Source organism: Pelophylax lessonae (genome assembly GCF_965119305.1).
Source record: "Pelophylax lessonae genome assembly, chromosome: 2".
Classification (NCBI taxonomy): Eukaryota; Metazoa; Chordata; class Amphibia; order Anura; family Ranidae; genus Pelophylax; species Pelophylax lessonae.
In genome coordinates, this window is record NC_138769.1 from 12,596,772 (window position 1) to 12,622,478 (window position 25,707).

A 25,707-nucleotide genomic window follows, 5' to 3' on the forward strand; every position below is an offset into this window, starting at 1 on the left:
TTAAAGTGGAGTTCCGGCCTATTTTGCAACTTTAGTGATTCCTGGAGTGTTCGTTATGCTGATCAACAATTGGGCATTTTCAATTTTTTTCGGGTGTCCCTTACCTTTTTTTTAGGGCATTTTTGATTGTACTTCCTCCTTCTCCCCCCTCTGTGGCCGCGGCCACCGACATCACTTCCGCCTTTGCACTGCATCCTGGGAGCTGTTTGTCATCACTCCCAGGAGGCTGGAATCAGGAAGAACTCCCAGAACACTCCCTGGAATCAGGAAGAACTTCCAGAACACTCCCTGGAATCAGGAAGAACTTCCAGAACACTCCCTGGAATCAGGAAGAACTCCCAGAACACTCCCTGGAATCAGGAAGAACTCCCAGAACACTCCCTGGAATCAGGAAGAACTTCCAGAACACTCCCTGGAATCAGGAAGAACTTCCAGAACACTCCCTGGAATCAGGAAGAACTCCCAGAACACTCCCTGGAATCAGGAAGAACTCCCAGAACACTCCCTGGAATCAGGAAGAACTTCCAGAACACTCCCTGGAATCAGGAAGAACTTCCAGAACACTCCCTGGAATCAGGAAGAACTTCCAGAACACTCCCTGGAATCAGGAAGAACTTCCAGAACACTCCCTGGAATCAGGAAGAACTCCCAGAACACTCCCTGGAATCAGGAAGAACTCCCAGAACACTCCCTGGAATCAGGAAGAACTCCCAGAACACTCCCTGGAATCAGGAAGAACTTCCAGAACACTCCCTGGAATCAGGAAGAACTCCCAGAACACTCCCTGGAATCAGGAAGAACTTCCAGAACACTCCCTGGAATCAGGAAGAACTTCCAGAACACTCCCTGGAATCAGGAAGAACTCCCAGAACACTCCCTGGAATCAGGAAGAACTCCCAGAACACTCCCTGGAATCAGGAAGAACTTCCAGAACACTCCCTGGAATCAGGAAGAACTTCCAGAACACTCCCTGGAATCAGGAAGAACTTCCAGAACACTCCCTGGAATCAGGAAGAACTCCCAGAACACTCCCTGGAATCAGGAAGAACTCCCAGAACACTCCCTGGAATCAGGAAGAACTCCCAGAACACTCCCTGGAATCAGGAAGAACTTCCAGAACACTCCCTGGAATCAGGAAGAACTCCCAGAACACTCCCTGGAATCAGGAAGAACTCCCAGAACACTCCCTGGAATCAGGAAGAACTTCCAGAACACTCCCTGGAATCAGGATGAACTCCCAGAACACTCCCTGGAATCAGGAAGAACTTCCAGAACACTCCCTGGAATCAGGAAGAACTCCCAGAACACTCCCTGGAATCAGGAAGAACTCCCAGAACACTCCCTGGAATCAGGAAGAACTCCCAGAACACTCCCTGGAATCAGGAAAAACTCCCAGAACACTCCCTGGAATCAGGAAGAACTTCAAGAACACTCCCTGGAATCAGGAAAAACTCCCAGAACATTCCCTGGAATCAGGAAGAACTTCAAGAACACTCCCTGGAATCAGGAAGAACTCCCAGAACACTCCCTGGAATCAGGAAGAACTCCCAGAACACTCCCTGGAATCAGGAAGAACTCCCAGAACACTCCCTGGAATCAGGAAGAACTTCCAGAACACTCCCTGGAATCAGGAAGAACTTCCAGAACACTCCCTGGAATCAGGAAGAACTTCCAGAACACTCCCTGGAATCAGGAAGAACTTCCAGAACACTCCCTGGAATCAGGAAGAACTTCCAGAACACTCCCTGGAATCAGGAAGAACTCCCAGAACACTCCCTGGAATCAGGAAGAACTCCCAGAACACTCCCTGGAATCAGGAAGAACTCCCAGAACACTCCCTGGAATCAGGAAGAACTCCCAGAACATGGGACACAGCCGATTACACTGCGGCTTCAGATGCCCACATCCAAGATGGCCGCGACCAGACAGCATTTTTAAAAGTAAGATTTTGACTATAAAATCCAATACTGTGTAAGTATGAGACTAGCGGTTCTGTAAAGGGCGATGGATTAGTATTATAGGGGTAATTTTAGTTAATGGTATTTGAGGTCGGAACTCCTCTTTAATAAAAAGACTCTTAGCTGTCCAGGGAGCCTGCAATGTCCTCACCCAAGCCAATTGTTCAATTGGCTTCAGGTTCAGGCGCCGACATCTCAAGTAAGGGAAACAGGAAGTAAAGCCTTGCGGCCTCAAAGGTGGTTTCCTACATCGCGAGCCGCGCTTCATCTTGTGAATGGTCCTGTGATAGGAATGAGTATCTCACATTCCGGCTGGACAGAGAGAAAACTCTTTCGGCATAATCGTTGCCATGCATATGGACTCTCCCTGTGCGGTCCTTTGGGGATTTGGGATCCCTACAGTCAGGATTGTATATTGATCCTTAAAAACCATCTCTACCAGCCTTTGAGATTTGCCGTCTTTATTCCATTCTATGTATGATTTCTGGGAAGGAGTGTTTTTGTGTCATTGTTTTTTTTTTTTTTACCGTTGGAAATATTAAAGACACGAGTGTGACGCACAAAATTGGTGGTGTGTTCCCATGTCGGTGTTCCTCCCGGGGAATTATTCATTTTATTGGTCTTATTCAGCCCTTAGGGTACTGATCAGGGTGATGCCACGTGTCACCCTCCCACACAGCTGTCCCACCCTGTCGTTATGTGTGTCACCATGTAATTATGTCCCAGTTCCCCCCAGGGAGTGTAACACGGCTATTTTATCTCTGCAGATGATGAAGCATGCCTGGGATAATTATCGGCAGTACGGCTGGGGCCACAATGAGCTCAAGCCCATCGCACGGAAGGGCCATTCCACAAACATCTTCGGTAAGTCTTGCTGTTTATCGACACCCTGGCCTGTGTTCAATAAAGATATACATGTGTCTCTGCAGCAGAGGACTCTGGGTAACGTCTCTATATCACACACTACTGTATATAGGACTATCACTGCAGCTGAGTACTCTGGGTAACGTCTCCATATCGCACACTACTGTATATAGAACTATCACTGCAGCCGAGGATTCTGGGTAACCTTTAGTAATCACACACTATATAGAACTATCACTGCAGCCGAGGACTCTGGGTAACCTTTACTAATCACACACTATATAGAACTATCACTGCAGCTGAGGACTCTGGGTAATCATATAGAACTGTCACTGCAGCTAAAGGACTCTGGGCGACCTTTACTAATCACACACTATATAGAACTGTCACTGCAGCCGAGGACTCTGGGAAACCTTTACTAATCACACACTATATAGAACTGTCACTGCAGCTGAGGACTCTGGGTAATCTTTACTAATCACACACTATATAGAACTACCACTGCAGCCGAGGACTCTGGGAAACCTTTACTAATCACACACTATAAAGAACTGTCACTGCAGCCGAGGATTCTGGGTAACCTTTACTAATCACACACTATATAGAACTACCCCTGCAGCCGAGGATTCTGGGTAACCTTTACTAATCACACACTATATAGAACTGTCACTGCAGCCGAGGATTCTGGGTAACCTTTACTGATCACACACTATATAGAACTGTCACTGCAGTTGAGGATTCTGGGTAACCTTTACTGATCACACACTATATAGAACTACCACTGCAGCCGAGGATTCTGGGTAACCTTTACTAATCACACACTATATAGAACTGTCACTGCAGCCGAGGACTCTGGGTAACCTTTACTGATCACACACTATATAGAACTGTCACTGCAGCCGAGGATTCTGGGTAACCTTTACTGATCACACACTATATAGAACTGTCACTGCAGCTGAGGATTCTGGGTAACCTTTACTGATCACACACTATATAGAACTACCACTGCAGCCGAGGATTCTGGGTAACCTTTACTAATCACACACTATATAGAACTACCACTGCAGCCGAGGATTCTGGGTAACCTTTACTAATCACACACTATATAGAACTACCCCTGCAGCCGAGGATTCTGGGTAACCTTTACTAATCACACACTATATAGAACTACACCTGCAGCCGAGGATTCTGGGTAACCTTTACTAATCACACACTATATAGAACTGTCACTGCAGCTGAGGATTCTGGGTAACCTTTACTAATCACACACTATATAGAACTACCCCTGCAGCCGAGGATTCTGGGTAACCTTTACTAATCACACACTATATAGAACTGTCACTGCAGCTGAGGATTCTGGGTAACCTTTACTGATCACACACTATATAGAACTGTCACTGCAGCCGAGGATTCTGGGTAATCTTTACTAATCACACACTATATAGAACTGTCACTGCAGCCGAGGATTCTGGGTAATCTTTACTAATCACACACTATATAGAACTACCACTGCAGCCGAGGATTCTGGGTAACCTTTACTGATCACACACTATATAGAACTACCACTGCAGCCGAGGATTCTGGGTAACCTTTACTGATCACACACTATATAGAACTGTCACTGCAGCTGAGGATTCTGGGTAACCTTTACTAATCACACACTATATAGAACTACCCCTGCAGCCGAGGATTCTGGGTAATCTTTACTAATCACACACTATATAGAACTACCACTGCAGCCGAGGATTCTGGGTAACCTTTACTAATCACACACTATATAGAACTGTCACTGCAGCCGAGGATTCTGGGTGACAGCTCCTTGTCAGGCTCCCTGTTTGTCCTGGTGACCATTGTGAGAATAAATGTTTTTGGGTTGTCACCTGAAAAGAAGATGATGATAAATCTTCTAGTGGGGACACCTCTATGGTGACCACTGTCTCTCACTTCCTCATTGCATCTCTAGAATAGGATATGAAGGTAAATCTTCAGCAGAAGATAATCTGCCAGGGGTTTTATTCCTTCCCTGCTCGATCCAAAATGAAATTTATTCATTAGAAAAGCTTTACCTGCCGTGTGGCAGGAATATAGAGAGCCCCACGTTCTCTGTGCTCTGCCCCCCTCCTACAGCTGGGACAGCACTGCCCCATGTGGTCACATGAGTTACCGCAATGAGCGTCTTCCCAGCAGATCCTGTTGCAGTAAGAGGATTGTTGTTGGGGTCTAAGCTTGTTTGCACAGCCTGGTTTGTCCAATCCGTTTATGTAGATGACCTCAGCGGGCATCTGTCCTGTATACCAGCAGCAGGTTAACCCTGTAAGGTCCATCTCACCATGCCCTGCCTTATAACTGTGTGCTTTCTCTCTCCAGGGAATTCCCAAATGGGGGCCACCATAGTGGATGCCCTGGACACCCTCTACATTATGGGGCTCATAGACGAATTCCGGGATGGACAAGAGTGGGTGCAGAACAATCTGGATTTCGGTGTGGTGAGTATTCTTCTCTTTCCTTCTTCACCCTATCTACCAATAGCACCGGGAGCAATCCCTGGCCAATCGGTACAGGGGGCACCATGTGACTCTCTCAACATGTGACAGTGCTGAGCCAATCAGCACTTCACACAAGTATTCCATAGCCCCTTGTAAGCTATGACCGCCCATATGTAGCTTATACAGGCCTTTCCTTGACTCCCAACAGATCAAAGTAGTAGTAGGATAATGAAAGGAAGATCAATGCTGCCAGAAATTAGTGCTTGACACAAACAAGCTGCCCTTACAGTTTTTTTTTTTTATATACAACAAGCTTTATTGCAAGCAGTGCAAACTCACAATGCCAGATTGTGGCTGCCGGACCCACTCCTTTTCCTCCGATACTTTTCTCCCCAATAGTGGCTTGGCCATGAAGTTGGAGTACCGGAGCAGGGTGGGGGGTTACCTGGCAATGAGGGAACATGTGACATGCTCTCCAGGGATTGTGAGCCCCTAGTCACATGGCCTGGAAGCTGTCACATGGCGAGCGTGCCGAAAGGTAGCCCATTACTAGGTATTGTGGGAAATTGCTAACAAAATTCCAAAGGTAGTGGAACAATTGGAGCACTTTAAAGAGGGTGTTGGGGGCTGGGCTTGGGGTTTATTCATTGACTTGTTTACTTTAAGCACTCATTTCTATAGAATTCAGAAAACACACTAGTAAGGGATTTCTGCGCACAGTACTGTGCATGCGTGGCTTTTCTTTATACTGCTTTAGTCAGACCTGCAGAGGGATGACTTCTCACTTTGGGTCTATTAGGATAAGCCGTACAAGCACAGTACTGCTTGGATTGCTGGCTCAGTGGAGATTAAGACCACTATCTGGTCCATTGTAGGCCGCAGCTCTGGATGTGGGTCACCCACTGACCTTAGGCCTGTAGTGGGCAAAGAGGGGCGGTTATTTCTGCCATGGGTAAGGTGAGAGGGGCAGTTGGGGGAGGTATTACTGCCTTGAGTAGGGTGAGAGGAGCAGTTGGGGGAGGTATTTCTGCCATAAGCAGGGTGAGCGGGACAGTTAAGGGGGGTAATATTGCCATGTGCAGGGTGAGAGGGGCAGCTGGGAGGGTATTACTTCCATGGGTAGGTTGAGGGGCAGTTGGAGAGTTATAACTGTCATGGGCAAGTCGAGGAGGCAGTTGGGGAGGTATTACTGTTATGAACAGCTGGGGAGGTATTCCTGCCATGGGTAGATTGAAGGGGCTGTTGGGGAGGTATAACTGTCATGGACAGGATGAGGAGGTAGTTGGGGAGGTCTTACCGTCATGGGCAGTTGGGGAGGTATAACTGTCATGGGCAGGATGAGGAGGTAGTTGGGGAGGTGTCACTGTCATGGGCGGTTGGGGAGGTGTCACTGTCATGGGCAGTTGGGGAGGTGTCACTGTCATGGGCGGTTGGGGAGGTGTCACTGTCATGGGCAGTTGGGGAGGTGTTACCTTCATGGACAGTTGGGGAGGTGTTACCTTCATGGACAGTTGGGGAGGTGTTACCTTCATGGGCAGTTGAGGAGGTGTTACTGTCATGGGCAGTTGGGGAGGTGTTACTGTCATGGGCAGTTGGGGAGGTGTCACTGTCATGGGCAGTTGGGGAGGTGTCACTGTCATGAGCGGTTGGGGAGGTGTCACGGTCATGAGCAGTTGGGGAGGTGTCGCTGTCATGGGCAGTTGGGGAGGTGTTACTGTCATGGGCTGTTGGGGAGCTATTACTGTCATGGGCTGTTGGGGAGCTATTACTGTCATGGGCAGTAGGGGAGGTGTTACTGTCATGGGCAGTAGGGGAGGTGTTACTGTCATGGGCATTTGGGGAGCGATTACTGTCATGGACAGTAGGGGAGGTGTTACTGTCATGGGCGGTTGGGGAGGTGTCACTGTCATGGACAGTAGGGGAGGTGTCACTGTCATGGACAGTAGGGGAGGTGTTACTGTCATGGGCAGTAGGGGAGGTGTTACTGTCATGGGCAGTAGGGGAGGTGTTACTGTCATGGGCAGTAGGGGAGGTGTTACTGTCATGGGCAGTTGGGGAGGTATAACTGTCATGGGCAGGATGAGGAGGTAGTTGGGGAGGTGTCACTGTCATGGACAGTAGGGGAGGTGTTACTGTCATGGGCAGTAGGGGAGGTGTTACGGTCATGGGCAGTAGGGGAGGTGTCACTGTCATGGGCAGTAGGGGAGGTGTCACTGTCATGGGCAGTAGGGGAGGTGTCACTGTCATGGGCAGTTGGGGAGGTGTTACTGTCATGGACCGTAGGGGAGGTGTTACTGTCATGGGCATTTGGGGAGCGATTACTGTCATGGACAGTTGGGGAGGTGTTACTGTCATGGGCAGTTGGGGAGGTGTTACTGTCATGGGCATTTGGGGAGCGATTACTGTCATGGGCAGTAGGGGAGGTGTTACTGTCATGGGCAGATGGAAGGGGGGCAGTTGGAATTAACATTTAATGTGTTGGCATCCTTTAATAAAAGGTGACTGTGCAAAATTCTACTAGGTCAAGCCTCAAGATGGTGGTGAGAGGGCCGGCTGGAAAGGGACAATTTTAGGTTCATTTTGGCCACATAAAGATTTGATGTTGGATTTCTCTATGTAAGCTCTGGGCTTTCTTTCTTTGTCTTGCAGAATTCAGAGGTTTCTGTGTTTGAGGTGAACATCCGATTCATCGGTGGCTTGCTGGCTGCATACTACCTGTCCGGGCAAGAGGTGAGCATCTACATAACTTTCCCCGCAATGAAGGGGCCCAAAGTGTTCCAAGACCCCCCCCCCCCACACACACACCATTACACCCCCACCAGCCTGAACCATCGCCTGTGCGATGCCCGTGATTTGCACTGTGCGATGTTGCTGCGATAACATTGCACAAGCAGAATTGCGGGACGCATGACGCTCCAAAGAAGCTCTTGAACCTTTATTGGGCGTCATGCGTCCCGCGATTCTGTTTGCGTGATGTTACCGCGATTCGGCAGGCGGAAATCGTGGCGACATCGCACAGCGTTAGGGGTGCCATTGCAAATCACGGTCATCGCACGGGCGTCCCGTGATTTGCAATGATTTCCGGATCGCGGGCAGAATCGCTGTGATTCTGCCTGCGATCCGCTACGCCCACATGTGAACGTTGCCTTAATGCATTGAGTTGCTGCCCTGTGATTGGCTGATTAGCACTTTGTGTTACCAAGCAATTAAACAGGTGTACCTAATAAAGTGGCCGGTGTATATGGTTTGTTATTAGTAAAAGGGATCCCCCGAAGTCTTGTAACGTTGGAGGGGTGTGCATATATTTGCCCCTGATTGGCAAGATGGTGTCAGTTGCTTCCTGACAGACTGAGGGTCATTTATCATCAAAGTGGTGTATCACTGGTGGGGAGAGCCACGTGCCCTTATCTCCCATAGCAACAAATCCGCTTCCACCTATGGCTCAATTTCAGTCCCTGGGGCAGAGCCGCGTGCCCTTATCTCCCATAGCAACAAATCCGCTTCCACCTATGGCTCAATTTCAGTCCCCGGGGCAGAGCCGCGTGCCCTTATCTCCCATAGCAACAAATCCGCTTCCACCTATGGCTCAATTTCTGTCCCCGGGGCAGAGCTACGTGCCCTTATCTCCCATAGCAACAAATCCGCTTCCACCTATGGCTCAATTTCAGTCCCCGGGGCAGAGCTACGTGCCCTTATCTCCCATAGCAACAAATCTGCTTCCACCTATGGCTCATTTTCAGTCCCTGGGGCAGAGCTACGTGCCCTTATCTCCCATAGCAACAAATCCGCTTCCACCTATGGCTCAATATCAGTCCCCGGGACAGAGCTACGTGCCCTTATCTCCCATAGCAACAAATCCGCTTCCACCTATGGCTCAATTTCAGTCCCCGGGACAGAGCTACGTGCCCTTATCTCCCATAGCAACAAATCCGCTTCCACCTATGGCTCAATTTCAGTCCCCGGGGCAGAGCCGCGTGCCCTTATCTCCCATAGCAACAAATCCGCTTCCACCTATGGCTCAATTTCAGTCCCCGGGGCAGAGCTACGTGCCCTTATCTCCCATAGCAACAAATCCGCTTCCCCCTATGGCTCAATTTCAGTCCCCGGGACAGAGCTACGTGCCCTTATCTCCCATAGCAACAAATCCGCTTCCACCTATGGCTCAATTTCAGTCCCCGGGGCAGAGCTACGTGCCCTTATCTCCCATAGCAACAAATCCGCTTCCACCTATGGCTCATTTTCAGTCCCTGGGGCAGAGCTACATGCCCTTATCTCCCATAGCAACAAATCCGCTTCCACCTATGGCTCATTTTCAGTCCCTGGGGCAGAGCTACGTGCCCTTATCTCCCATAGCAACAAATCCGCTTCCCCCTATGGCTCATTTTCAGTCCCTGGGGCAGAGCTACGTGCCCTTATCTCCCATAGCAACAAATCCGCTTCCCCCTATGGCTCAATTTCAGTCCTGGGGGCAGAGCCACGTGCCCTTATCTCCCATAGCAACAAATCCGCTTCCACCTATGGCTCAATGTCAGTCCCTGTGGCAGAGCCACGTGCCCTTATCTCCCATAGCAACAAATCCGCTTCCACCTATGGCTCAATATCAGTCCCTGTGGCCTGTAGGGGAGTGTTTGGGCTTTGTGCTGAACGCATGGAGCAGCATTGTGTCCTATCCCATTACAGCAGAGGGTGGAAAGACGTGCCTGGAAAGCACAGACGGGAACTATAAAGAAATGTGGGGAAGGAATGCACTCTGAACGCTGATCCTCTCCATATAATATTAGAAGACGGCGGCGGGGAGCGGTGGCAGGGCCTGTAGTGAGTTTGGTTTGGTCACACTGTGTGTACGGGTGTTTATAAATGACATTGGATACTTCATTGTGAAGGCCATCAAACGCTGCGGATGATGGAAATGTGACAAAGAAAGGATTTCGCTGTCTTTTCTCTCTCCTCCGAGTGGCGCTTTGTTCTCATGGCTGCTGCACGTTCCGTTCCACTCCTGTTTTTAATTCAAAGGCCGTCAATGTGAAAGCATCTGAAATACGTGGCACACGCAGGCCGTATATTCCACATGTCTCTGCAATCCTTACTGCGCTTCATCATTAAAGATTGACACTGAGGTGGAAGAAAGAAAAAGGGAACTTTCACAAACCGTAGAATTTATAAAATCCCCAGTTTTTTTTTTTAAATGCAGACTTAACATTTGTTGTTTCCCCAGAATGGATTCAGTTAGCACTTACTTTGTATACAGTATCTCACAGAAGTAAGTACACCCCTCACATTTTTGTAAATATTTTATTCTATCTTTTCATGTGACAACACTGAAGAAATGACACTTTGCTACAATGTAAAGTAGTGAGTGTACAGCTTGTATAACAGTGTAAATTTGCTGTCCCCTCAAAATAACTCAACACACAGCCATTAATGTCTAAACCGCTGGCAGCAAAAGTTATTACACCCCTAAGTGAAAATGTCCAAATTGGGCCCAATTAGCTATTTTCCCTCCCCGGTGTCATGTGACTCGTTAGTGTTTCAAGGTCTCAGGTGTGAATGGGGAGCGGGTATGGTAAATTTGGTGTTATCGCTCTCACTCTCTCATACTGGTCACTGGAAGTTCAACATGGCACCTCATGGCAAAGAACTCTCTGAGGATCCGAAAAAAAGAATCTTTTGATCTACATAAAGATGGCCTAGGCCAGTGCTGGCGAACCTTGGCACCCCAGATGTTTTGGAACTACATTTCCCATGATGCTCCACTACACTGTAGAGTGCATGAGCATCATGGGAAATGTAGTTCCAAAACATCTGGGGTGCCAAGGTTCGCCATCACTGGCCTAGGCTATAAGATGATTGCCAAGACCCTGAAACTGAGCTGCAGCACGGAGGCCAAGACCATACAGCGATTTAACAGGACGGGTTCCACTCAGAACAGGACTCGCCATGGTCCACCAAAGCATCCAAAATGCCAACGTCGGCTTGTTATGAATACTTTTGATTTTTTAAAAATGGCACCGTTGACCGGTAAACTGGAAGTGATTTCATCACTTCCGGGTTACCATAACAGAGATCCAAACAAAGCCGATTCTGGCTTTGTGTTGGTCTTTGGCTAGCCAGTAGGAGTGCTGGCTAGTAGCTCGGCTCTCCCAGTAGGACAGGAAAGCCTAAGAGAGCCACAGAAGGGGGCGGGGGTGGTTGTAATGGCAATCAAGTGGGCTTTGCAAACATCTAGTGAAATAAGTCACTTCTCCCACTATTCATTCACGTGTGTGTGTACATTTCCCTTTGAGCTAATGAGCTCTGTAAACATTTATTGAAATAAGTCACTACTAATGCACATGTGTGTGTAAATTTCCCCTTGAGCTACTGAGCTCTGTAAACATCTAATCAAATAAGTCACTACTCGTTCGTTCGTGTGTGTGTAAATTTCCCTTTGAGCTACTAAGTTCTGTAAACATCTAATCAAATAGGTCACTTCTCTTGCTACTAATTCACTTGTATGTGTGTAAAGTTCTCCTTGAGCTACTGAGCTCTATAAACATCTATTTATATAAGTCACTAGTCATTCACTTGTATGCGTAAATTTCCCTTTGAGCTAATGAGCTCTGTAAACATTTAATGAAATCACTACTAATGCGAGTCACTTGTCCCACTACTCGTGTGTGTGCATGTAAATTTCCCTTCAAGCTGCTAAGCTCTGTAAACATCAAACTAAATAAGTCACTTCTCTCGCTAGTAATTCACTTGTATGTGTGTAAAGTTCCCCTTGAGCTACTGAGCTCTGTAAACATCGAATCAAATAAGTCACTTCTCCCACTATTCACTTGTGTGTGTATGTTTTACATTTTTCCCTAAACTACTGAGCTCTGTAAACGTTCTATTTAAGTATTTTTTCTCACTACTAATTGTATGTGTGTGTAAATTTCCCCTTGAGCTAATGAGCTCTGTAAACATCTAATCAAGTCACTTGTTCCACTACTCGTTTGTGTGTGTATAAATTTCCCTTTGAGCTACTAATCTCTATAAACCTCCTAATTAAATAAGTCACTTCTCTCGCTACTAATTCACTTGTATGTGTGTAAAGTTCCCCTTGAGCTACTGAGCTCTGTAAACATCTAATCAAATCAGTCACTTCTCCCACTAGTCATTCACTTGTATGCGTAAATTTCCCTTTGAGATAATGAGCTCTGTAAATATTTAATTAAACAAGTCACTACTAATGCACCCTGTGTGTGTAAATTTCTCCTTGAGCTACTGAGCTCTGTTGACATCTAATCAAAAAAGTCACTTTTCTCAATATTCATTTACTTTTGTATGTTTCACTTTCCCCTTGAGCTACTGAGCTCTGTCAACATCTAATCAAATAAGTAATTTTTCTCACTATTAATTCACTTCTATGTGTGTAAATTTCACCTTGAGCTAATGAGCTTTGTAAACATCTAATCAAATAAGTCACTTGTCCCACTTCTCGTTCATGTGTGTGTAAATGTCCCTTTGAGCTACTAGGCTCTATAAACTTCTAATTAGATAGGTAATTTCTCTCGCTACTAATTCACTTGTATGTGTGTAAAGTTCCTCTTGAGCTACTGAGATCTGTAAACATCTAATCAAATAAGTCACTTCTCCCGCTATTCATTCACTTGTGTGTGTGTTTATATTTCCCCCCTGAACTATTGAGATCTGTAAACATCTATTTAAGTAATTTTTCTCACTACTAAGTCACTTGTATGTGTGTGTAAATTTTCCCTTGAGCTAATGAGCTCTGTAAAAATCTAATCAATTCACTTGGTCCACTACCCGTTCATGTGTGTGTGTAAATTTCCCTTGAGCTACTAAGCTATGTAAACCTCCTAATTAAATAAGTCACTTCTGTCGCTACTAATTCACTTGTATGTTTGTAAATTTCCCCTTGAGCTACTGAGCTCTGTAAACATCTAATCAAATAATTAATTTCTCCCACTAGTCATTCACTTGAGTGCGTAAATTTCCCTTTGAGCTAACGAGCTCTGTAAATATTTAATGAAATAAGTCACTACTAATGCACCCTGTGTGTGTAAATTTCCCCTTGAGCTACTGACCTCTGTTAACATCTAATCAAATAAGTCACTTTTCTCAATACTCATTTACTTTTGTGTGTGTCACTTTCCCCTTGAGCTACTGAGCTCTGTCAACATCTAATCAAATAAGTAATTTTTCTCACTACTAATTCACCTCTATGTGTGTAAATTTCACCTTGAGCTAATGAGCTTTGTAAACATCTAATCAAATAAGTCACTTGTTCTACTATTCGTTGGTGTGTGTGTGTGTAAGTTTCCCTTTGACCTACTAAGCTCTGTAAACCTTTAATCAAATAAGTCATTTCTCTCGCTACTAATTCACGTGCATGTGTGTAAAGTTCCCCTTGAGCTACTGAGATCTGTAAACATCTAATCAAATCACTTCTCCCACTCTTCATTCACTTGTGTGTGTTTAAATTTTCTCCCTGAATTACTGAGCTCTGTAAACATATTTTTAAGGAATTTTTCTCACTACTAATTTTATGTATGTGTAATTTTCCCCTTGAGCTAATGAGCTCTGTAAACATCTAATCTGGTCACTTGTTCCACTACCCGTTCGTGTGTGTGTGTGTGTGTGTAAATTTCCCTTTGAGCTACTAAGCTCTGTAAACCTCCTAATTAAGTCACTTCTGTCCCTACTAATTCACTTGTATGTTTGTAAATTTCCCCTTGAGCTACTGAGCTCTGTAAACATCTAATCAAACAAGTCACTTTTCTCAATACTCGTTTACTTTTGTGTGTGTCACTTTCCCCTTGAGCTACTGAGCTCTGTAAACATTTAGGCTACATTCACACCTGAGCGTAGCGTTTTCTACCGCGATTTTACAGCGATTTACATGCGTTTTTACAGGCGTTTTTTGTGCAGGCGTTTTTAGATTGAATAGAAACCAATGGAAAACGCCTGTAATCTGCCCAAAAAGAAGCTCATGTACTTTTTTGAGCATTGGGCGTTTTGCTTACAGCGTCAAAACGCTCAGATGTGAACAGGGGCCATTGAAATGAATAGGATTTGTCTTGTTGGGCGTTTTGAGAGCTGATCCTAGAGCAGAAAAACTCCCCAAAAACGCCCCAAAACGCCTAGATGTGAACGGAGCCTAAATTAAATAAGTCACTACTAATGCACATGTGTGTGTAAATTTCCCCTTGAGCTACTGAGCTCTGTAAACATCTAATCAAATAAGTCACTTTTCTCAATACTCATTTACTTTTGTGTGTGTCACTTTCCCCTTGAGCTACTGAGCTCTTTAAACATCTAATCATATAAATCACTTCTCCCACTATTTTTTCATTTTACTGTGTTTAAATTTCCCCTTGAGCTACTGAGCTCTGTAAATATCTAAGAAGATAAAGGAGAAAACATAACATCAGTATGCAATATTCTATATTTTTGGTAAAAAAAATAAACGCTTATACCTTACTATAAATGGTAAAAATCATATATACAAACCACATTAGATGGCCTATAAATTGGACCCCAAAATATTGCAAATGAGGTATTGAAATACCTGTGTGAGAACCTTCTGTCATGGCAGCATACTAGTTTAGGAATAGTAAAGCTGAACCCACTCAGCATCACTAAGCAGTTATTGCCTCTCGGCAGTGTCCCTACTAATGGATCGCACACAGAGAAGATGCAGATGGTGCATTATTGTTGCCGAAATTGAAAAGTTTTTAAGGCGCTTGCATCAGCAATTTTCGGGAAGCCGGGAAGAGCTGAGAACGTTGCAGTAGATTTGTGAGCGAGACGCCACGTTGTAAATTCACCTCCTCGACGTCCACCGGCTGCCGCAGACACGCGTTCCTGTGGATTTAGAGCAGCGTAACAGCGCAGATGTCAGGACGCCGGCTCCCTTTGGTTGTTGATTTAAGGAGCGGCGTTTTCACCGTGCCCCTGTGGAGCGTCTGTAGCTCGGCATCGCCGCAGTCCTGTCTCTCTCTATAAATCACCAGGCAATGCGCGGAAGACATATTTACAAGCCCTTGTGCTGAATTAGCCGCGCTCCCCCATGTGCCGTTCGCCAGCGATTTCTGCGGTTAGCTTGTATCTTAATGGCTCAAGGCCTCAGATTTATAATCCTCATAAATACACTTCAGGTCCGACGCAAGTGAGCCTTTCCTGGAGATGGCGGGCCGCGATGCTTTACTAAGTGCATCAGCAGGCCGCGGGGCCGTGTGATAACGTCTGCAAGTCATCTCAGGGCAAATCCTCCAATATACAGGCGCGCCGGTAACAGACGCGTTCTCTTTATATTGCTATTGGGGAATAAAGTTACTCTTCCATACATCTTTCACATAGGTTTGTTGTCGTAATGCTGACTATTCCTTTATTGATGGACATTTCATCACTTCAATTTATCTTTAGCTGTCAATTATCTAAAATTCTCTATCGTTCATTGACTGACGCAGTTCTCTTTGATTCATATCAGTAGGGTTATACTGCCCCCTACAGGAGTAGGACACTAGGCAGAAAAAGAGTTCTGGCTACGCCTATGGGCAGTCCCGGAGGGTGCACCCTCTCTCTTCCTGCTATAGGATGTCAGTTTTAATCTGCCTAGTCAGGAGTAAGGACCTAGTTCCTTGCTGGGATCTCTGGTCCTGGCAAAGTTTTTTTCTAGATAATTTTCTGAGCTTTTTCTCCAGATCTACAAGCAACTATGCCTGATCTGGGTGACGGCCTGGATATATAGATCCAGCGGGTCACCCCAGCTGGCCAGCGAGCGCGCGTAGACGTTAGCTCCGCGCTGGGTTGGCCGCGACATAGTCCCACTGGACGGGGGACTGGGCCCGCGAGTTAAACGTCTCGCCAGGTCGCAGTTGACCGGGTCTAGGCCAGAGTCGCAGCATTCCTATTTGACCGACAATCCCCCCCCCTCCCGCTTTGGCAGAGAGGAGATGGCGCCTGCCTGTTCCGGTATGGTGAGTAAATGTTCCCCCCTCTTTCCCTGGCGGATTTTGGGGTGGACGCGGGCCCCTCCCTAGGACGGTCAGATCCTCACAATCCTGGGTTCCCTCTGTCCTGTCACGCACCCCCCATCTACCCTCCTCTCCTCACACTGGGGGCTATCGGGCCTACTCCCGGGGGCTGGGACCATGCTGCGGGCCGGATGTGGGGACGGGGGGGTGCGCCACCGGCACCAGACGAACGATCATGCGGGGGGGGGTCTCTACCTGTTCCTCCAGGGCCTCTTTATATTGCTATTGGGGAATAAAGTTACTCTTCCATATACCTTTCACAAAGATTTGTTGTCGTAATGCTGTCCATACATTTATTGATGGACATTTCATCACTTCAATTCATCTTTAGCTGTCAATTGTCTAAAATTCAATAAGATTTCTCTATCGTTCATTGACTGACGCAGTCTCTGATGCATATCAGTAGGGTTATACTGCCCCCTACAGGAGTAGTACACTAGGCAGAAAAAAAGTTCCGGCTACGCCTATGGGCAGTCCCGGAGGGTACACCCTCTCTCTTCCTGCTATAGGATGTCTGTTTTAATCTGCCTAGTCAGAAGTAAGGACCTAGTTCCTTGCTGGGGTCTCTGGTCCTGGCAAAGTTTTTTTCTAGATAATTTTCTTAGCTTTTTCTCCAGATCTACAAGCAACTATGTCAGATCTGGGTGACGGCCTGGATATATAGATCCAGCGGGTCACCCCAGCCGGCCAGCGGGCGCGTGCAGACCTTAGCTCCGCGCTGGGTCAGCCACGGCATAATTGTATGGTTATGAGTAAGCGACCCTTTGTGTCATGAAACGCGTCAACCTTTCACCTGTCCCTTGGCTTACCAGTCTTATTTTTGATGCCAGTGATGAAGAATAAAATTACTCCTTTTTTATTTCAACTTTCGGAGTGCAGTCACCTTTTTTTCTATGTTTGATTATTCACCTGGATGGCGGATCTGACTTGCACCTGAATCATACTCTACCTGGAGCGGTCCACCTGTGTTTGGATTTCGGCCGCGACATAGTCCTACTGGACGGTGACTGGCCCTGCGAGCTAAACGTTTCGCCAGGTTGCACACGGCCAGGTCTAGGCTCGAGTCGCAGTGTTCCTATTTGGCCGACAGCCCCCTCCACCTCGGCAAGAGGGGTTCTGTCAGGAGATGGCGCCTGCCTGTTCCGGTATGGTGAGTAAATGTTCCCCCCTCTTCCCCTGGCGGATTTTGGGGAGGACGCGGGCCCCTCCCTAAGACGGTCGGACCCTCACAATCTCTGGTTCCCCTCTGTCCTGTCATGCACCCAATCTTCTACCTGCCCCCCCCCCCTCCTCACACTGGGGGCTATTGGGCCTACTCCCGAGGTCTGGGACCAAGCTCCGGGCCGGATGTGGGAGGGGGGGGTGCCGCCACCAGACGAACGATCATGCGGGGGGGTCTCTACCTGTTCCTCCAGGGCCCATTACAGGCACACGCTGGTAACAGAGTTGTTCTCTTTATATTGCTATTGGGGAATAAAGTTACTCTTCCATATACCTTTCACTGAGATTTGTTGTCGTAATGCTGATTATACATTTATTGATGGACATTTCATCACTTCAATTCATCTGTAGCTGTCCATTATCTAAGATTCAATAGGATTTTCCACTGGGATGGATCATCTTTTCAGAGCTGGTTTAATCTGCTTATATTTTGCTGTCCCTGGTCCCCCACCCCCTTATCTACAAACTTGGCCAAAAGTTTTGAGAATGACACAAATATTAACCACTTCAATACCGGGCACTTTCACCCCCTTCCTGCCCAGGCCAATTTTCAGCTTTAAGCACTGACACACTTTGAAACGACATGAGACACTGTATCCAAATGACATTTTTATCATTTTTTTTTTACAAAAAAAAAAAGAAAATGTAAAATTTTGAAAAAAAAAAAAAAGTTTTACTTAGTTTCTGTGAATAAATTTTGTGATTGGGTAATTTTTCTCCTTCACTGATGGGCACTAATGGGCTCTACTGATGGGCACTGATGAGGTGGCACTAATATGCAGTAATGATGGGCACTGATAACCCCACACATGAATGGTCTCAGGATGCATGGCACAGGACTGATGGTAGCGCTCACCTTTTCTTCTCCAGGCAAGGTTTTTTCCAGATGCCCCAAACAATGGGAAAGGGGATTCATCAGAGAAAATGACTTTCCCCCCAGTCCTCAGCAGTCCAATCCCGGGACCTTTTTCAGAATATCAGTCTGTCCCGGATGTTTTTCCTGGAGAGAAGTGGCTTCTTTGCTGCCCTTCTTGACACCAGGCCATACTCCAAAAGTCTCCTCACTGTGCGTGCCAACGCACTCACACCTGCCTGCTGCCATTCCTGAGAAGGCTCTGCACTAGTGGTGCCCCAATCCCACAGCTGAATCATCTGTAGGAGACGGTCCTGGAGCTTGCTGGACTTTCTTGGGTGTCCTGAAGCCTTCTTCACAAATGCAGTGGAAATGTTTTTTATGGGGTTAAGTTCATTTTCATGGCAGAGGGACTTTGCAAATAATTGTAACTCCTGATCACTCTTCATAACATTCTGGAGTATATGCAAATTGCCATCATAAAAACTGATGCAGCAGATTTTGTGAAAATCAATATTTGTGCCATTCTTAAAACTTTTGTGCAATTTTCACCTTGAGCTACTGAGCTCTGTAAACATCTAATCTAGTTGCTTCTCTCACTACTCATTCACTTGTGTGTAAATTTCCAATTTAGGTATTGAGCTCTGTTAAAATCTAACACAATAAGTCCCTTTTCTCGCTGCTTGTTCACTTCTGTGTGTAAATTTCCCCTTAAGCTACTGAGATTGGTAAACATCTAATCAAATTACACGTGTCTACTAATTCACTTGTGTGTGTAAATTTGCCCTTGAGCTACTGATCTTTATAAACCTCTAATCAAATAAGTCACTTCAACTACTAATTCACTTGTGTGTGTAAATTTGCCCTTGAGCTACTGATCTTTGTAAACATCTAATCAAATAAGTCACTTCATCTACTAATTCACTTGTGTGTGCAATTTTCACCTTGAGCTACTGAGCTCTTCAAACATCTAATCAAAAAAGCCACTTCTACTATTAATTCAGTTGCGTGTGTAAATTTTCCCTTGAGTTACTGAGCTCTGTAAACATCGAATTAAAGAAGTCCATTTTCTATTAGCGCCGGTTCACACTACCGCGACGCTACTTCCCGGGGCAACCTCCGCAGCGCGCCGCGACCTCGGAGCAGCCGCCACGGACTTCATAACATTGAAGTCTATGGCGGTCGCCTCCTGGTCGCCCCAAAGAAGCTCCGGACCCTTTTTCTAAGTCGGAGCGACTTGTGTCGCTCCTATTAGAACGGGTCTGCAGCTTCCCTATGGGAGGCGACCTGTGAGGCGACCAGGTCGCCTCACAGGTCGCCTTAGTGTGAACGGGGGCTTAAAGTGATAGTCTAGTTTGTTTTTGTTTTTTTTTGTTAACAATAACAAACATGTTATACTTCCCTCCTCTGTGCAGTTGGTTTTGCACAGAGCAGCCCGGATCCTCCTCTTCTCTGGGTCCCTCTTCGGCGCTCCTGACCCCTCCCTCCTGGTGAATGTCCCCACAGCAAGCAGCTTGCTATGGGGGCATCCAAGCCGCAGCACCGTGTGTCCATTCAGACACAGAGCCACGGCCCGGCCTAGCCTCTCTCTCTCCTTATTGACTTTGACAGCAGCGGGAGCTAGTGGCGCTTCACTGCTGTCTCAGCCAGTGAGGAGGGAAAGTCCCGGGCAGCCGAGTCTCACGTGCAACATTACTGGATTGAGATGGGGCTCAAGTAAGTATTAGGGGGGCTGCTGCGCACATAAGGTTTTTTTTGGCGAAGAATGCACTTTCTGGCTTTACAACCCCTTTCATTCACTTGTGTGTGTAAATTTCCTTTTGGGCTACTGAGCTCTGTAAACATTTAATCAAGTCAGTTCTCTTACTGTTAAATCACTTGTATGTGTAATTTTCCCCTTGTGCTACTGCATACCCCACCCCCACACAAAAAAAAATTGATGGTGCATGCTACTCTCAGATTGTACCCGAGACTTCCAGTTTCCTACAGCCCCCTCCACTGATGTCACTCCTCTTCTGCACTCTGAAAAGGATATCGCTGCTTATTCTGTCTAAAGGCAGATTTTATTTTCTGACCTGAATTTTAGGTGTTCATGTGTGCTGACTCCATTCCCCATCATTGTCTTTCAGGTGTTCAAGACCAAAGCCGTCATGCTGGCTGAGAAGCTTCTACCGGCTTTTAACACGCCAACAGGAATCCCCTGGGCTATGGTGAACCTGAAGAGGTAGGCATAATTAGGGGGATCCTGGCAGAGATTTGCCAGCACTGAAAGAGGGCAAAGTCTATTATCTTTGTATCTGATCAGCTTCCAGGATATTTTTAGAGCAACTAAAATAACAGCTATGACAGTAACCAGGCACATTATCTGTATTGGTATAAAGGGAAACTGAAGAAATGGGATATGGTACAGATTACTGGTACTCTAGAACTCCTAGACACACCCGCTGTCTTTTCCATACATGCCTTATGGCTGGGTACGGGGAATCTGGTAGGGTGATCAGGAGCTGTGGACACTGTGCTGGCAAAGTGGCAGTGGGGGTGCTCTGGTAGGTTGACAAGCTGGGTAATCTGGGCTGGCATATTGGGGGGGTTGCTCATGTAGGTAAATCAGAACTGGGAAGCCTGTGCTGGTAGAAAGGGGGTAGGGGCCTTTGATAGGGTGATGTGAGCTGGGAAGGCCATGCTGGCAGATTGGGAGATCTGCACACAAATAGCGTGTACTGGCAGGGACCTGTAGAGTCCCCATGAGCTCTGTAAACCTCTAAACAAAGTCGCTTCTCTCCCTACTCATTCACTTGCGTGTGTATGTAAATTTCCCCTTGAGCTACTGAGCTCTGTAAACATGTAATCAAATAAGCCACCCGTCCTACTATTCATTCACTTATGTGTGTAAATTTCCCCTTAAGCTACTGAGCTCTGTAAACATGTAATCAAATAAGCCACCCGTCCTACTATTCATTCACTTATGTGTGTAAATTTCCCCTTGAGCTACTGAACTCTGTAAATATCTAATTATATAAGTCCCTTCTCTTACTATTAAAGTGATAGTAACGTTTCTTATTTTTTTGCTCTGGTAGGTTTAATAGCTGGGTAGTCTGGGCAGGCAGATTGGGGGGGGGGGGTGCTCATGTAGGTAAATCAAAGCTGGGAAGACTGCTGGTAGAATTGGGGATGGGGGCCTTTGATAGGGTGATGTGAGCTGGGATCTGCATACAAATAACGTGTACTGGCAGGGACCTGTACAGAGTCCCCTTGAGCTCTGTAAACCTTTAATCAAGTTGCTTCTCCCACTACTCATTTACTTGCGTGTGTATGTAAATTTCCCTTTGAGCTACTGAGCTCTGTAAACATGTAATCAAAATAGCCACTTCTACTATTTATTCACTTATGTGTGTGAATTTCCCTTTGAGCTACTGAGCTCTGTAAACATGTGATCACATAGGCCACTTCTACTATTCATTCTCTTGTGTGTGTGTGTGTGTGTGTAGATTTCCCCTTGAGCTACTGAGCTCTGTAAACATCTAATCAAATAAGCCACTTCTACTATTCATCCACTTATGTGTGAATTTCCTCTTGAGCTACTGAACTCTCTAAATATCAAATTAATTAAGCCCCTCCTCTCACTATTAAAGTGATAGTGAAGTCTTTTTTTTTTTTTTGCTCTGGTAGGTTGAAAAGCTGGGTAATCTGGGCAGGCAGATTGGGGTGGGGGTGGTGCTAATGTTGGTAAATGAAAGCTGGGATTACTGTACTAGTATAATGGTGATAGGGGCCTTTGATAGGGTGATGTGAGCTGGGAAGACCATGCCTGCACAGTGGGAAGGGGGGGGGGGGGATCTGCATATAAATAACGAGTACTGGCAGGGACCTGTAGAGTGCTCCTGAGACCCTTCCTGTGCCATTTCCACTCTGTCGGCTCTCACCAGGTATATTACATGGTGCCTTATCTGTCCAGTGTAGTTTGCTTGAACTCTTCCTCCAGTTCTGTCATTATTGTGTATTTGTTGTTCCATTATCACTTGTCCTGTACCACCAGACATTTTATTTCTGGGTGACGTCTCACTGTTGCTCTTTGCTCCCTCTAGTGGTGTTGGCAGGAACTGGGGATGGGCATCGGCTGGCAGCAGTATCCTGGCAGAATTTGGGACTCTCCATCTGGAGTTTGTACACCTCACCTACCTAACGGGGAACCCTGTATACTACAACAAGGTGGGTCTTTTTCTGTGAAAGAGTTTTGGCTTTAGATACCATTTTTATTTTATTTTATCAAAACTCTGATAATGCAACAAAAGAGGAAAGAAACAAGGTTTTAAAAAGTCAATTAAAAAAACTATTTTATAAAAAAAAAAAAAGGTTTTTAAAAGTCAATTAATTACTTGCCTACCGGGCACTTTCACCCCCTTCCCATCCAGGCCAATTTTCAGCTTTCAGCGCTCTCACACTTTGAATGACAATTGCGCGGTCATGCTAGACTGTACCCATATGACATTTTTTATCATTTTTTTCACACACATAGAGCTTTCTTTTGGTGGTATTTAATCACCTCTGGGGTTTTTATTACAAAGAAAAAAGACAGAAAATTTTGAAAAAAAAAAAAAGTTTTCTTATTTTCTGCGAGTAAATTTTGAAAATAAATAAAATTTTCTCCTTCACTGATGTGCGCTGATGAGGCGGCACTGATAGGCACTGATAGGCTGCACTGATGGGCACTGATAGGCTGCACTGATGGGCACTGATGAGGAGGCACTGATAGGCGGCACTGATAGGCGTCAGTGATGAGCACTGATAGGCGGCAGTGATGAGCACTGATAGGTGGCACTGAGGGGCGGCACTGCTGGACACTGATGGGTGGCACTGAGGGGCGGCACTGATGAGCAGCACCATCAGTGCCCACAGTGCTGCCAGTCAGTGCTCATCAGTGCCTAGATGAGCAGGCACTGATGGGCACTGACTGGCAGCACTATGGGCACTGATTGTGGGCACTGATGGAGGGCACTGTGGGCACATTTTATTTTATTTACCTTTGTTGTAATCAGGGCACTGGTGATCGGTGCCCTGATTACATTTTTCTGTGTCCCCAAACGGCTGATCGGCTCTGCTCCTTCCTCACACTGCAGTCTCTGTGTGAGGAAGGAGAGCTGGCGATGAGAGATGATCTCATATGTTTACATATGAGATCATCTCTCATTGCATGGGCCGATCACGTGGTAAATGGCCGCTGTGATTGGCCATTTACCACGATCTGTGATTGGCTGTGTCCAAGGGACACGACCGACACAGATTTCCCCCGATGCGCGCTCTCGGGAGCCTGTCACTGGGAGGCCGTTTAAAGACGGCCTCCCGGAAATTAGAGCCCGCGCTGTAGCCGTACTTCAGCTATAGCGCGGATATGAAGAAGTTAAAAAAAAAAAAACAATTTTGGAAAAAAAAAAAAAGCACATAGCAAACTAAATGTCATCCACTTAGCACAGATGTACAGCGCTCCAGGTCAGTCCACAATACGCCGTCAATCACGCTGGCTCAGCTCACAACTGTGTAGTGTACATAGTTACTCCTTGCACTATTGTAGCACTTTCAAGTTTATATCTGCACTTTGTTTCTGCTGGATTTTCACATTCACATGTAATATTTGTGAGTAGCGCTGTATCAATGAATTAGATTTGTGTAACATAAACTGAAAACTCTGGGTGGCCACACCCCAATACAACAACCAACAGTCAGCAGTCACAGCAAGCCGGGGAGAGAAGTTTTTTACGTGTTTCACGCTACCCTAGGGCAGTGATGGTGAACCTTGGCACCTCAGATGTTTTGGAACTCCATTTCCCATGATGCTCAACTACAATGCAGAATGCATGAGCATGATGGAAAATGTAGTTCTAAAACATCTGGGGTGACAAGGTTCCCCACATCACTGGCCTAGCCCTTAGTCATTACAAATCCACTCTGCCTGTCAGCAACTCAATATAAAAAAAGTTTATTTAGGCTCCTTTTACATTAGTGTGTCTCCAAAGTCACATGATTTCCAGAGCGACTTTGATCTAACTTTGCATTCTCTTGACCCAGGTCGCATCAAATGTCAGACCGAAGTTGTTTTTTTTTTTTTATTTTTTTTTTTTAATACTTTTGTGCCGTTAAAGTCCTTGCCTTCACAACTACTCCATACAAAGTTGTGCAGGAACCATTTCTGAAGTCGCAGTCACTTCTGTAGTGTCAGTAGGATCGGCTCTCGTAGAAATTCATTGAATTTCACATGTCCTGCGACCTCTGGGGGGTCTCACAAGTCAGATCCCAAGTCACAGAACAAACAGCTGAAAACAGTCAATTCACAAGTGGATACTAATAGAACCATTGCAAATTAAGTGCCGGTTCACACTGAAGCGGCACGACTTAGGGAGGCGACCTGTGAAATGAATGTCTATGCAAGTCGCCTCCAGGTCGCCCCGAAGTAGTACAGGAACTATTTTCTAAGTCGGAGCGACTTGTGTCTCTCCTATTAGAACAGTTCCCGTAGCACTGCATGGACCGCGACTTGTCAGGCTGACGAGTCGCCTGACAAGTCGCGGTAGTGTGAATGGAGTCTAAACAAAAATAAAACTACAATGTATCAAATGATATAAACACTATGGCTGGCCATACATGTGTCGAATTTCAAAAGAACATTCTTTCGCAAATCAGAAATTTTGTGCGTTTTGTGATTGGATTGCGCCACCATTGATTTCGACATTTAACCGACCAAGCCTTCAATTTCACCTTTAATTGCTACAGAAAATAATTTCCGTGGCCTGGGAATTTTCTTTTCTTTCCAGGAATTTTCTTTTCTTTCCAAGAATTTTCTTTTCTTTCCGGGCATTTTCTTTTCTTTCCAGGAATTTCCTTTTCTTTTCACTCATGCACATTTCTTTTTTGATTATATTTCTTTCACGATTCTTCCATCATTGATTAGTAACTCTTTTGGCTTTCCAACATGCCCAATCACTCAAATTCGATGACCGCACGAAAATCGGGCGTTGCTGTGGCCCACTAATGGTGCAAAATTTGAACGAAAATTCTTAGATAAGATTTTCGAAAGAAAATTCTTTTGAAATTTGACCCATGTATGGCCAGCCTACGACTCACTGTGATTACTTAGTGGTTTTAACCACTTCCTATCTGTAGACCAGTTTTTCTCATCCTTTTTACCGTGGAGGAACCTGTGGCGAAAAGTCTGAGATCTCGGGGAACCTCTGAAAAAAAAATATATTTCAGATCTACAGCTCACAGAACATTGGACGTGATCAGCAATCTGTAGATGTATCCACAAA

At 46.0% G+C, this 25,707-nt stretch overlaps 1 protein-coding gene across 1 annotated transcript in view; it reads left to right on the forward strand.

Moving 5' to 3' along the window:
- Window positions 1-25,707, forward strand: part of MAN1A2 (mannosidase alpha class 1A member 2) — a 189,455-nt gene that overhangs the window by 124,412 nt on the left and 39,336 nt on the right. Inside the window, exons 3-7 of the mRNA XM_082246969.1 lie at window positions 2,726-2,822; window positions 5,190-5,308; window positions 7,958-8,038; window positions 20,536-20,630; window positions 22,492-22,615. Of these exons, the coding sequence (XP_082103095.1) occupies window positions 2,726-2,822; window positions 5,190-5,308; window positions 7,958-8,038; window positions 20,536-20,630; window positions 22,492-22,615 (516 nt within the window). The remainder of the gene's footprint in view (window positions 1-2,725; window positions 2,823-5,189; window positions 5,309-7,957; window positions 8,039-20,535; window positions 20,631-22,491; window positions 22,616-25,707) is intronic.